The 14,900-nt window shown below is 44.4% G+C and overlaps 1 protein-coding gene across 7 annotated transcripts in view; it reads left to right on the forward strand.

Moving 5' to 3' along the window:
* Nucleotides 1-14,900, forward strand: part of NEBL (nebulette) — a 277,903-nt gene that overhangs the window by 182,372 nt on the left and 80,631 nt on the right. For 5 of the 7 annotated variants that reach the window (XM_040434438.1, XM_040434443.1, XM_040434441.1 and 2 more), the window contains exon 7: nt 7,003-7,113. The exons of the other annotated variants lie outside the window; for them this stretch is intronic. In XM_040434438.1, coding sequence (XP_040290372.1) covers nt 7,003-7,113 — 111 coding nt within the window. The remainder of the gene's footprint in view (nt 1-7,002; nt 7,114-14,900) is intronic. 7 annotated transcript variants of the gene reach the window in all.

The raw sequence follows: 14,900 nt of genomic DNA on the forward strand, positions 1-14,900 counted from the left end.
TTTTTCAGTGTTTTGCGGTCCGTTTTTCACGGATCCGTTGTTCCGTTTTTTGTTTCCGTTCCATTTTTCCGTATGGCATATACAGTATACAATAATTACATAGATAAAATTGGGCTGGGAATAACATTTTCAATAGATGGTTCAGGAAAAAACGAAACGGAAACGGAAGACATACGGATGCATTTCCGTATGTGTTCCGTTTTTTTTGCAGATCCATTGACTTGAATGGAGCCATGGACCGTGATTTGCGGGAAATAATAGGACATGTTCTATGTTAAAACGGAACGGAAAAACGGAAATACGGAAACGGAATGCATACGGAGTACATTCAGTTTTTTTTGCGAAACCATTGAAATGAATGGTTCCGTATACGGACCGTATACGGAACGCAAAAAACGGCCAGTAAACGGGAAAAAAAAACGGCCGTGTGCAGGAGGCCTTATAGACTTGTAAAAAAAAATTGTATTTAAAGGGGTTTTCTATTTGAACATCTCCTACCTATGTAAAAGGTCCCCACGTCAAGCTCACTTGTAATCACTCCTGGTTGGCACTACTTTGTCACTGATTAAGGGCTCATGCCCACGAATGTATGGCAGTGGTGCCCGTATTGCAGACCGCAAACAGCGGGTCCGCAAAATATAGGGCGCCGGCCGTGTGCAGGCCATACTGTGGATGACTTGAATGGGTCCGCGATCCGCCAGATACGGAGCAGAGGCCCGCAGAAACACTAAGAAGCGCTTCCGTGGGATTTTGGTCCCTGCCTCCACACTGCAAAAAATATAAAATAGAACATGTTCTATTTTTTTTTTCGGTTCTAACCATATCTTTCGGATTGCGGACGCATTCAAGTCAATGGGTCCGCATCCGCAAACGGTGCCCGTGCATTGCGGACCACTATTTTCAGTCCGCAGCATGGGGCACACTCTTTATGATGAATAAAGGGGTTTTCTGAGAGTACAATATTGAGGACCTATTCTCAGGATAGGTCATCAATATCAGATCGGTGGGGGTCTGACTCGTGTCACCCCCGCTGATCAGCTATTTGAAGAGGTTGTGGTGCTCCGTTGAGCGCCGCTACCTCATCGTAGGACAGTGACGTCACGTTCATCGGTCATTGGCCTAGGCACAGCTAGGTGATTTGAATTTTAATATTTTTTAAAACTTTTTTTAAAAACTTTTTAATGTCACGGTATAGCAAGCAGCAATCATTAGATTGCCATTTGTATTCTGTAATGGTATTTTATCTATTACAGAATACAGAATTCAGTATATTCCAATGCAGTGCTGCCACCTGCAGGCCTGCATTGGAATATACCAGTGAACCTCAAGCAGCCTCAATCACTACAATGTAACCGCCTTCCCGTTCTCAGCCAGGAGAGGCTCCTACCAGAGCAGAAGCAGGAGGCTCCCGCATTATTGTCATGGATGAGATTTGCAGATAGCTGGAACTTATAAATAAACGAGCGACTCGCTTGATCCCAAACTAAGGCGCTATTAAGTGAGCCCTATAAAACCCTAAGAGCTCTCCCTGACTGCTATGCACATACAAGGGTCTCGATGGTAGACGATTGCATGCCCACGTACCTAAGCCTGTGTGACACCTGAAAACCCTATAATAGTGAGGGGACATGACCACCGGCTCCCTGCACTTAATACGGAGGGAGTCAGGGTCACCTAGAATCAAGCCAGCAAGAAAACACAATAAAGTAAAGGCCTTATCTGAGCAAACAGCAGAAGCAGCCTCCAGCAGTGAACTCTTCCTCCAGGAAGTAGTATAAACCGCAAAGTGAGGCAGTATGGGAGGGAATTTAAAATAAGACGATTAGTCTAAATAAGTGACACCTGGCAGAAGGAAAGGAGATGAGAAAGTGAAACCAAAACAAAGAACATCATACAAGAGGTAGAGAAGAACGTCTGCCAGACCTTCTCACAGAAGTGGCGGTGACAATTATCACCACTCAGATGCTGTAGTCACATTTGATGGTATCTCAGGCTAAAAGGTCCACAATCGGCGTTATCGCCGATCGCAGATGTTAGCCCTGGGTATCTGCAGTGTGAAACAGCAGGCTTCCAGTGGCTACGGCGTTCGCTTCACTCTGGAGCAGGCTCCATCTTTAAAGACCCGACATCTGCGGTATATTTACGGTGGATGTTGGGAAAGGGTTGAAAAGGGAGGTGACATGTCCACACTTGATTCGGAAGGATGAAAAACCACCTCAAAATAGCATCAAAAACCGCGTTGGAATAAAAACTACATCCTAGAAAACCATGAGGAATCCTGAATCAGATTCCAAAACTGTGACCATACAATCGCGATAATGAGCTTAGAGAACGGTTATTTTAGCGTCTTTTAACCTGGTTGCTCTGTGTATGTGAATTTAGTGAACTTTTACTATGGCGGTCCCTCTTAGCCCATCACCCAGTCATGCCTGGAATTGAAGCCTTAATGCCGGGTTGATACTTATCCTGCTCTTCATCCAAGACGCTTTTGTGAATGACTCTTTTTGAAGGTGCTGGGTGTTCACGGTATTTTATAGAAATCAGCACAACCAGGACAAGTCACAGCAGTCTCACACGTCGCTATGCGGGTCGTCTACCCAGAACTTGAATTAGCCTCTAACCTGCAGGAATATAAAAGGTAAAGTGGGTCCTTGTGATGTATGACAGCAGGTGCGTCCTCCTCGGCCGTCCGCAATCTGACACTGTGCGCCTTCTCCACTAAATGCTGCATCAATTTACTGGGTCGGAGGAGAATGTAGCAGTCACATTTCATGGGAATAGACATCTGCTGGAAAAAAACTAACCACAGACAACTACATGGATAGAAGAAACGCTTTTTATTGTCATCGTAAAAATGAAATATATTTTGGCAACGTTCATGTTTTCTCTGCCATAAATAAAAGCCTGTTTTTTTGTTCTGCTCTGACATTCAATTACTCAAATATTGGTTACAGTATTTCTCATTTCACACCCAAATGACATCATTGAAATACATTTAAAGGACGTGTGTAAAGTGATGGCTCGGTGGGTAAACTCATTTTCCCACAGTCTGATATATTGTTTATTAAACTCTTGATGGATGCTAGTGTTACCTTTTTACTCTCTTCCTAATAGAATAGTAAGGTTAGCAAGGGGTGCATTACAATGTGGGGTACAGTAAATTAACATAGGGGTGCATTACAATGTGGGGTACAGTAAATTAACATAGGGGTGCATTACAATGTGGGGTACAGTAAATTAACATAGGGGTGCATTACAATGTGGGGTACAGTAAATTAACATAGGGGTGCATTACGATATTTGAAAGCACAGTGGCCTACCGTCAATGCAGGCAGACCGCACAACTGCTACATGAAAGCACTGCATTTTCATGCACCTGCCACTAGGGGGAGCGCAATGCAATGGGATTATTACAGTAACTTCCCCTAGTGGTGGCTGGTGGCAATCGGAGCAGTGATTTAGAGCTCTATGAGGGAGATTTAAAGAGTTATGAGAAAAGTTGCACAGGAATTATTATGTGTTCCACGGCTGTGTTCGCTCTGCAGTATCCCGGCCTGGATTCCTGCTGAGAGCAGGAGCGCACGGCGTCATTGGTTGATATGACGCCGTGCGCTTCATGCCGCCGCTGCACTACAGTAATACACTTGTATGATCTATACGAGTGTATTACTGTAGTGCAGCGGCGGCATTAAGCGCACGGCGTCATAGCAACCAATGACGCCGTGCGCTCCTGCTCTCAGCAGGAATCCAGGCCGGGATACCACGGACCGCTCTTGGCCGCGGAACACGGCCGTGTACATTCGGCCTTACTAAAAGACACATCAGGAGAGGCTGGAGGTCCTCATTAAAGAGGAAACTATCACCTCTACTGATATGTCTGTTTTGGCGACTAGTTGCATTCCAATTCTGCAGCAACTATTCTTATGACTCTATGTTGTGTCATTCCTCCATTATTCCTACTGGAAGCTTATAAATACTTTGCCAGCAGATTGACATAAGTGCACTGCTCATGGTGACATTTCATAGAATATATTTCAACGGTGTCGCAAAGAAAAATCCGACTTGGATGGACTTTTTCTGACCGTTGCATCGCAGTCGCAGCATGTCGCATTGTGACACCATTGAAATACTTTACATGAAATGTCGCACGAGACATGTCACCATGTTGCCATACTCTAAGGCCCCTTGCAGACGAGCGTTCCTCCCGCAGCGAGTCCGCAACGCAGCTCCCGGCCTGACCTCCCAAGCGCTGCCGGGGGTCACATAGCATTATATTGATTTATGATGCTATGTAACCCTTACAGTTCTGGAATGTATTGGATAACACTGGCAGCATTATGTCAGTGTTATCTAATACATTCCAGAACTGTAAGGCCTCTTTCACACGGGCGAGATTTCCACGCGGGTGCGATACGTGAGGTGAACGCATTGCACCAGCACTGAATCCGGACCCATTCATTTCTATGGGGCTGTGCACATGAGCGATGATTTTCACGCATCACTTGTGCGCTGCGTGAAAATTGCAGCATGCTCTATTTTGTGCGTTTTTCACGCATTGCAGGCCCCATAGAAGTGAATGGGGCTGCATTAAAATCGCAAGCAAGTGCGGATGCGGTGCGATTTTCACGCACGGTTGCTAGGAGACGATCGGGATGGGGACCCGATCTTTATTATTTCCCCTTATAACATGGTTATAAGGGAAAATAATAGCATTCTTAATACAGAATGTATAGTACAATAGGGCTGGAGGGGTTAAAAAAAATAAAAAATAATTTAACTCCCCTTAATCCACTTGTTCGCGCAGCCGGCATCTCTTCTGTCTTCTTCTTTGAGGAAAAGGACCTGTGGTGACGTCACTGCGCTCATCACATGGTCCGTCACATGATCCATCACCATGGTGATAGATCATGTGATGGACCATGTGATTAGCGCAGAGATGTCATCAAAGGTCCTTTTCCCAGGTCCTGAAGACATTAAGGTGAGTTAAATAATTTTTTATATTTTTTTTAACCCCTCCAGCGCTATTGTACTATGCATTCTGTATTCAGAATGCTATTATTTTCCCTTATAACCATGTTATAAGGGGAAATAATACAATCTACACTACAACTAACCCAAACCTGAACTTCTGTGAGGTACCACATTCAGTTTTTTATCACTCGCGTGCAAAACGCATTGCACCCGTGCGATAAAAACTGAACAATGGAACGCAATCGCAGTCAAAACTGACTGAAATTGCGTATCTACTCGCGCGGGTTTGCCGCAATGCACCCGGGACGCATCCTGAGCCAAAACGTGACACCCGTGTGAAAGAGGCCTAAGGGTTACATAGCATCATAAATCAATATAATGCCATGGGACCCCCGGCAGCGCTGGGAGGTCAGGCCGGGAGCTGCGTTGTGGACTCGCTGCGGGAGGAACGCTCATCTGCAAGGGTGCGTTCAGTGAAACTTGCACCATTTTGCAAGCAAGTTCAGTCAGTTTTGTCTGCGATTGCGTTCAGTTGTTCAGTTTTTTTCCGCGCGGGTGCAATGCGTTTTGATGCGTTTTTCACGCGCGTGATAAAAAACTGAAGGTTTACAAACATCTCTTAGCAACCATCAGTGAAAAACGCATTTCATCCGCACTTGCTTCCTGATGCAATGCGTTTTTCACTGAAGCCCCATTCACTTCTATGGGGCCAGGGCTGCGTGAAAAGAGCAGAATATAGAACATGCTGCGATTTTTACGCAACACAAAACTGATGCGTGAAAAAAAACGCTCATGTACACAGACCCATTGAAATGAATGGGTGAGGATTCAGGGCGGGTGCTATGCGTTCACGTCACGCATTGCACCCGCGCAGAAAACTTGCTCGTGTGAAAGAGGCCTAAAGGTCCAGGTGGCGATTATCAGTTGGGGGAGTGTCCCTGCACAGTCTAACCCTGGCAGGACTTTGCAGGGACACAGCCCTAAGGCCTCTTTCACACGGGCGTTGCGGGAAAATGTGTGGGTGCGTTACGGGAACACCCGCGATTTTTCCGCGCGAGTGCAAAACATTGTAATGCGATTTGCACTCGCGTGAGAAAAATCGCGCGTGTTTGGTACCCAAACCCGAACTTCTTCACAGAAGTTCGGGCTTGGGAACGGTGTTCTGTAAATAGTATTATTTTCCCTTATAGCATGGTTATAAGGGAAAATAATAGCATTCTGAATACAGAATGCAAAGTAAAATAGCGCTGGAGGTAAAAGATCATGTGACGTACCATGTGATGACCGGAGTGACGTCATCAAAGGTCCTTGACCTATAATTAATGCTCACCACAGGTCCCATTCAGTAAAGGGGACAGAAGGAGATGCCGACATCGCGATCAAGTGGATTAAGGTGAGTTAAATGATTTTTTATTTTTTTTTAACCCCTCCAGCGATGTTTTACTTTGCATTCTGTATTCAGAATGCTATTATTTTCCCTTATAACCATGTTATAAGGGAAAATAATAATGATCGGGTCCCCATCCCGATCGTCTCCTAGCAACCGTGCGCGATTTTCACGCAACCCCATTCACTTCTATGGGGCCTGCGTTGCGTGATAAACGCACAAAGAGGAGCATGCTGCGATTTTCACGCAACGCACAAGTGATGCGTGAAAATCACCGCTCATGTGAACAGCCCCATAGAAATGAATGGGTCGGTATTCAGTGCGGGTGCAATGCGTTCACCTCCCGCATCACATCCGCGCGGAAAACTCGCTCGTGTGAAAGGGGCCTAACTGTTGACACCCATCTGGACCTTCAATGCAAACTGCTGGCAATTCAACTTCTAGCAGGAATAATAGAGGAATGGCACAACATAGACTCATAAGAATAGATGTTCCAGAATTATCACAAGAAGGATGCAAGCAGTTACTTAAACAGACATGTCAGGAGAGGGGGCAGCCTGGTCCACTTTAACATTTAAGCATTGCCTTGGTTTTGCCATTACTATATGCAGAGCTGAGTTGTATAACGCGGATATTTCTTGCAGGTTCTTTACAAGCAAAAACATGATGCAGATAAGGGAAAATCTACTTACGCTCAAATGCTAGAGCCCCCAGACATCAAGCACGCGATGGAAGTCAACAGACACCAGAGCAATGTGAGTAAATGTACAGCTTTCTAGTCGGGGGTTTTCCCATTGATTAGATATGTCTGATTGGTGGGGGCTAACGTGTGGGACCCCCACCTACACTGTCTTCAGAGACCATGCTGTGAGTGATCTAGTCCTATGAATGAAGCAGTGCCGTGCATGATTGGTCCATCGCTCTGGGTATCAGTGGGAGCGATGGTCGGACCTCCACCAATCAGTAATTAATGGTCTATCTAAAATATATATATATATGTAGCCAATAATAAAGGGGCTGTCCATGATTAGAAAAACACAGCTGCTTTGTTCCAGTAACAGCGCCACACCAGTCCGGGGTTGTTGCCGGTAATGCAGCCTAGCTCCATTGAAACAATCAGGACTGAGCTGCAATATCAGACATCACCTGTGGACGAGGGTGGCGCTGTTATTAGGAGAAAGCAGTGTTTTTCTAATCCTGTCCAAGCCTGGTAAAATCTTTAATCAAGCCAGCGCTGTTTTAATGGAAATGATACATTCACCATAAGATGTACATACAATCTAGAGATTTCCTCTTGTAACTTAATTAAACCACAGAAGTGAATGAATTTACATATAAGCGAGGGAAGACGGAGACAAGTTCGGTGACTAATCAAGCGTAGTCTGTATATTAATGAGGTGAAAGATTAGCAAAAAGAAACGGAATGACTTAATCAGCCGAACATGCAGTAACTGACAGCGAATGATCATTTTCAATTTTTTTACATATAAAATCAGTGTCTGTCCCGATTATACAGAGCGGAGAGCCGCAGCATATATATTACAGAGCGCTGAAGCGGGATGATGACGCTTATACAATAGCTGCCAGCATTAGTCACATATATACAAGTACGAGTCCCATAACTGGAGATATCCGAGATACAGTGGCAGCAAACTTTAACTTGACTTTTTCAAGGACTTTTGAATAAAAAAAAATCACTGTAATGTTTTTCTTATGCTGTGAGGTAACAGGTACCTGCACTATGTAATAATAGTGTGCGTTATCCCTGTACTGTTTGTATAATTCCTGTGCTGCAATTGTGTAGATTGTGACATCTGCCTATATTATCCCCGTACTGTGACATTACTGTTTTTTATTGCTGTACTGTGACATCACTGCCTATATAATCTCTGTACTGTGACATCACTGTGTTTCTTTTCCCTGTACTGAGACTTACTGTTTTATTACAAACCGGATTCCAAAAAACTAAACAAATTGTGAATAAAAACTGAATGCAATGATGTGGAGATGGCAAATGTCAATATTTTATTTGTAATAGAACGTAGATGACAGATCAAACGTTTAATCCGAGTAAATGTGTCATTTTAAAGGAGAAATACGTTGATTCCAATTTTCACGGTGTCAACAAATCCCCAAAAAGTTGGGACAAGTAGCAATAAGAGGCTGGAAAAAGTAAATTTGAGCATAACGAAGAGCTGGAAGACCAATTAACACTAATTAGGTCAATTGGCAACATGATTGGGTATAAAAAGAGCTTCTCAGAGTGGCAGTGTCTCTCAGAAGCCAAGATGGGTAGAGGATCACCAATTCCCACAATGTTGCGCAGAAAGATAGTGGAGCAATATCAGAAAGGTGTTACCCAGCGAAAAATTGCAAAGACTTTGCATCTATCATCATCAACTGTGCATAACATCATCCGAAGATTCAGAGAATCTGGAACAATCTCTGTGCGTAAGGGTCAAGGCCGTAAAACCATACTGGATGCCCGTGATCTCCGGGCCCTTAAACGACACTGCACCACAAACAGGAATGCTACTGTAAAGGAAATCACAGAATGGGCTCAGGAATACTTCCAGAAACCATTGTCAGTCAACACAATCCACCGTGCCATCCGCCGTTGCCAGCTGAAACTCTACAGTGCAAAGAAGAAGCCATTTCTAAGCAAGATCCACAAGCTCAGGCGTTTTCACTGGGCCAGGAATCATTTAAAATGGAGTGTGGCAAAATGGAAGACTGTTCTGTGGTCAGACGAGTCACGATTCGAAGTTCTTTTTGGAAATCTGGGACGCCATGTCATCCGGACCAAAGAGGACAAGGGCAACCCAAGTTGTTATCAACGCTCAGTTCAGAAGCCTGCATCTCTGATGGTATGGGGTTGCATGAGTGCGTGTGGCATGGGCAGCTTGCATGTCTGGAAAGGCACCATCAATGCAGAAAAATATATTCAGGTTCTAGAACAACATATGCTCCCATCCAGACGTCATCTCTTTCAGGGAAGACCCTGAATTTTTCAACAAGATAATGCCAGACCACATTCTGCATCAATCACAACATCATGGCTGCGTAGGAGAAGGATCCGGGTACTGAAATGGCCAGTCTGCAGTCCAGATCTTTCACCTATAGAGAACATTTGGCGCATCATAAAGAGGAAGGTGCAACAAAGAAGGCCCAAGACGATTGAACAGTTAGAGGCCTGTATTAGACAAGAATGGGAGAGCATTCCTATTTCTAAACTTGAGAAACTGGTCTCCTCGGTCCCCAGACGTCTGTTGAGTGTTGTAAGAAGAAGTGGAGATGCCACACAGTGGTGAAAATGGCCTTGTCCCAACTTTTTGGGGATTTGTTGACACCATGAAATTCTGATTCAACATATTTTTCCCTTAAAATGGTACATTTTCTCAGTTTAAACTTTTGTTCTGTGATTTATGTTCAATTCTGAATAAAATATTAGAAGTTGGCACCTCCACATCATTGCATTCAGTTTTTATTTACGATTTGTATAGTGTCCCACCTTTTTTGGAATCCGGTTTGTATATCTGTACTGTGACATCAGTGTTTATTATCCTTGAACTTTGACATTACGATGTCACTGTACTGTGACATCACTGCCTATATCATCCCTGTACTGTGACATCACTGTATGCATTATCCCACTATTGAGACATAAGACTAAACATTGTTCCTTTTCTGCCACATCAGTGTGTGTATTATCACTGTAGTATGAGATCACGGTGTACATTATTTCCGTATTATGACGTTACTGTGAGATCACATTCTGCATTATTCCTGCAGTTGCCAACTGTCATGAATTTGCCGGGTTTATCCCAAATTTTCAGGAACTTAAGTTTGTCCCGGTTAGAAAATAGGTGCGGTTTATATAGGCAATTCGGGAGTCCCAATTTTACCAACACAAAAGTTGGTAACCAGGTGTGTCCTAGTCTTTTTTCATGCCAAGGATTCACTTTTTGCTCGCCTGACCCTCTATAACAGGGATGGCCAACCTGAGGCTCTCCAGCTGTTTCAAAACTACAACTCCCAGCATACCCATACTGCCTACAGCGAACAGCTTTCAGCAGGGTATGGTGGGAGTTGTAGTTTTACAGCTGGAGAGCCGCAGGTTAGCCATCCCTGATCTATAATCACCGAGCTCTCGTGATCCTACCTGGTCCCGTCACTCTGGTCCCTCATGGCTCTTCTGTCCGGTAGCTTAGTTGGGTGGCAAAGGCCAGATCTCTCTTCTGTTGGATTGCGTCACCAACATTTGCTGAAACGCATCTCTACTCAGTCAAAGGTATCAAAGCTCTGAATGAGATGCTAAAGAAAGCACCTATGCTTGTGATGCTTGGGGGTCCACATATCTTCATGATGTATACAGGGGTAACTTGGAGTTCCTGGGCCCCAATGCAAAATCTGTGTCATTTATAGTACTGGTCTACTCGTAAGGGTGAGAGAGACCTTTTGGGTCCTCCATGCTTCAGGGCCTGTGTTGGTCTCATTGTACTGTACAGGTCTTGCTCCACTTACATGTGAATCCGTTTTAGCAGGGGATTCATTATATCATTCCGCGCATCCGCTGACGTGAAGAGGTGTTAGCACTGATCAGCATAAACTGAATGGAATGCATTACGCTATTTTTACTGCTATCTCTCTCCATCTGGCAGAAAGAGGAAATTACCTCTGTCTATGATATTTATACTTCTAATTAGAGGTTACAACAAGGTGAGATGTACAGAGCAAACGAGAGAGCGGTTAATGAAGGAACTAGAATTAAAAGCTATTTTAGGACAGGACCTATTTGGCGACCGGAGGAATTTTTTCACCTTATCTTTCCATCCACACAGTCATACTGGGGCTTGTTTTTATCCAGGTTGAGTTTCAATGGTATTGATTAAGTTTCTTTGGAGGGAGAATGTAAAAAACCTGCAATTCCCATTTTTACAGTTTAAATGTTGCACTATTCTCTTCGTTTACTACGGGAATATCCAATTCAGTTCTGGGCACCAGTCCAGAGAAAGGATGCTCTGGAGCAGCAGAGAGTACAAAGGAGAGTGACTAAACTGATAAGGGGCATGGAGGGTCTTGGTTATGAAGAAAGATTATGTCACTAGCTTACCTGCCCGGGCTCCAGTAATGCCCTTTTGAGTTGCAGGGTGGCCGTGTGAGACACGATGCCGGGCTGCGCCCCCTGTGACGCACTGTCTAAGCCACGTCCCCATTTGGTTCTGATCCAGGGGCTCGGCGCTCTATTTAAATCCCCTGCTGGCAAAGCAACCTTGCCAGTGATAGGTTTTACTACCTCTCTGTGCCCCCGATACCATTCTGTGTGTATTGACTTGCTATTTGTTTTGACCTCAGCTTGCCTCTTGACCACTCTGTCTTGTGATTTGGTACAGTGACTCCCGTCTGGTTCTGACTTTGGCTTGGCTTTTCTGACTACCCTCTGTCTTCTGATTTGGTACTGTATTGTCTGACCGGCACCGACTCATTCCCGTTCGACAGCGTTTTTGTGTTTTCTCGTCTGTATAGTTATAAGACAAACACACACAAAGTCAAATGGCAGCGCTCACCTGCTTATCGTATCAGAGGCACGGATGTGGCCAGGACAAAGTCATTATAAACTGTGTAAAAAGTGGAAGGGTCCAGCTTCTGATAAAACAATATCCTTTTTTCGATGCGGTAAAATCTATACAAAACAAGACAGATGCAAAATTGCCGCATTTCGGATCCTAAGTTAACAATCCTTATTCCTGCCGTAGCAATTTTGCATCTGTCTTGTTTTGTATGGATTTTACCGCATCAAATAAAGGATAATATTTTATCAGAAGCTGGACCCTTCCACTTTTTACACGTGTGTTTGTCTTGCACTTAGCAGAATAGGGAACGTCAACCAGTTGCGGACTTGCCACTTAGGGCTTGCACTGCAAATAGGCAGGGAAAGCAGGTTGGGTTCCAGTCAGGGCTCGCTGTCTGTGTGTTTCCTGCCTATTGAGCTGACAGATTAAAATTATTTAAATGTATTAAGTCTTGAGAAGAGGAGACAAATTTATAAATGGGCTGTACAAAAAATATGGCGAAAAGATGTTTAATGTAAAATCAAATCAAAAACAAGGGGGCACTGCCTCCGTCTGGAGAATAAAAAGTTCAGTCTCAAGTGGCGTCAAGGCTTCTTTACTGTAAGAACTGTAAATCTGTGGTATAGTCACATCCGGACGTGGTCACAGCAGGAACAGTGGACTCTTTTAAAAAGAGCTTAGATGAATTCTAAAAAGTAAGACATTAATGCTTATGAAAATGTTTAGAAATCTGGGTCTCATTCCCCATTTTCTAAAATTCGCATCCCCACCTATCCCCTGGTTGAACTTGATGGACTTGAGTCTTTTTTCAACCATATTAACTATGTAACTTTTGCACAATAGCACATTTATTTAAAACAGATACAAAAAGACATAATAGTGATACTTTTTTTTTAGCAATGTTCCAAATGTTAGTGTGGCGGGATGTACTTCACTCTAACAATAATAAATCTATTGGGGGTCACTTACTAACACTAAATTGGTGTAAAAAAAGTCCCCTTTTTGCGACTTCTAAACAAAAATTTTTGTGGCACTACATTTTTATGCCATCCTCATCAGTGATGGCCAGTTCGCAGTGTTCGCCAGTGAACACATGCGGGCTACCATCTTGACTCACAAGTCCGGCGATGCACAGGTAAGCCCTTACCTGTGCCTGTGCCGGGAGCCGGTCTGAAACAAATGCGGTAACTGGGAGCAGGCAGTTCCGAGAACAGACGCCGGGGGCCTTCATTGGGCTGTTCTCGGAACTGCCTGCTCCCTGTGACCGCATTTGATTTCAGACCGGCTCCCGGCACTGGTAAGGACTTACCTGTGCATCGCCGGACTTGTGAGTCAAGATGGCAGCCTGCATGTGTTCGCTGGCGAACACTGCGAACTGGCCATCACTGATCCTCATCACTGAGGAGTATTAGGGGCCAAATTCACTAGCATTTACACATGGAAACAGGCGTAAATGATGTCAGAAATCTATTCCAGTCAGGGATTGGAGTATATTTCACCCCAGGCGCATGGAGGATGCCCCTAATTTTTTTTAGGATGCCTGTGCCTCTTCATTAATTAGGCCAATCCTCCAGCAGCGCAGGATCAATCAAGTGCTGGCATAGAACACTGTCCTTTGATAAATGACCCCCATTCTATTTTCCTTACTTTCAAAGCGTAACAAGATAAGACAAGAACATAAACATTACATTCAACAAATTTCTATACTTTACCAATCCTTAAAGGCTATGTACACCTTTGGGGCAGTCTTTTATTATTGCATTGCACTCATTTTGAGCTAAAATCTTTTTTTTAATTGGTCTTTATTACAAATATTATACCCTTTTCTCTGTACAGAGCTGAGATGCTCTAATAGAGCATGTGGTTAAGGCTCCATTCACACGTCCGCAAAATGGGTCCGCATCCTTTCCGCAATTTTGCGGAAAGGGTGCGGACCCATTCATTCTCTATGGAGATGGAATGGATGCGGATAGCACACAGTGTGCTGTCTGCAGCTGCAATTGCGGAGCGCGGCCCCGATTTTGGGTCCGCAGCTCCGCAAAAAGATAGAGCATGTCCTATTCTTGTCCGCAGCTTGCGGACAAGAATAGGCATTTCTATGGGGGTGACGGGCTGGTGTGTTGCGGACCCGCAATTTGCGGGTCCGCAACACACCACAGACGTGTGAATGTAGCCTTAGGGTACTTTCACACTAGCGGCACGGACCTCCGGCAGGCTTTTTCGGTGGGTGAACAGCCTGTCGGATCCGTCATGACGCTAGTGAACGCGTGCCCCCGGACTGCCGCTCCGTCCCTTATGACTATAATGGGGGCGGGGGCGGAGTTCCGGCGGCAGCACGGTAGCGCATGCCGAGAGGCCACCGAAAAAAAAAGTTACTACATGTTGTCCGGGGGCACACGTTCACTAGCAGCAGGATGTATTCGACAGGCTGTTCACCCGCCGGAACAGCCTGCCGGAGGTCAGCCTCAAATTAGTAATTTAGAGATGAGGGTTATTAGAGCACAAAGTGAAAGTAAAAAGTACGATTCACGCAGCTAGACAAACAGTTAACCCTTTGTGACAGAATGGTTCAATGTTTTTAATAAATTGAAACCAATTGAAAAAAATATTTTTATCCCAAAATGAGTAAAATGCAATCATAAAAAATTAACCTTTAAAAATATCTAGCTGGCCTATTACTTTCACTCATATTTTGAGCTGTGAGCAATAAAGGGGCTAAGGAATTTTGGATGGAGCTGTAGATATAGAGGTAAAGGTATCAAAATACTGGAATTTAGCATTTTGGCAGAAAAATCTTTTAAAGGGGTTTTCGCATAACAACAACTTATGTGTCTGATCGGCGGGGGTCGGACTGCTGAGGCCCTAGCTGATCAGGGGCCTGGGTTCCCCAGTTTGAATGGAGTGATGGACACACATGCTCACTACTGCTTCATTGAACTCTATTGGGCTGCGGGTGATAGCTGAGCACT

This window comes from Bufo bufo, chromosome 5 (assembly GCF_905171765.1).
Source record: "Bufo bufo chromosome 5, aBufBuf1.1, whole genome shotgun sequence".
NCBI lineage: Eukaryota > Metazoa > Chordata > Amphibia > Anura > Bufonidae > Bufo > Bufo bufo.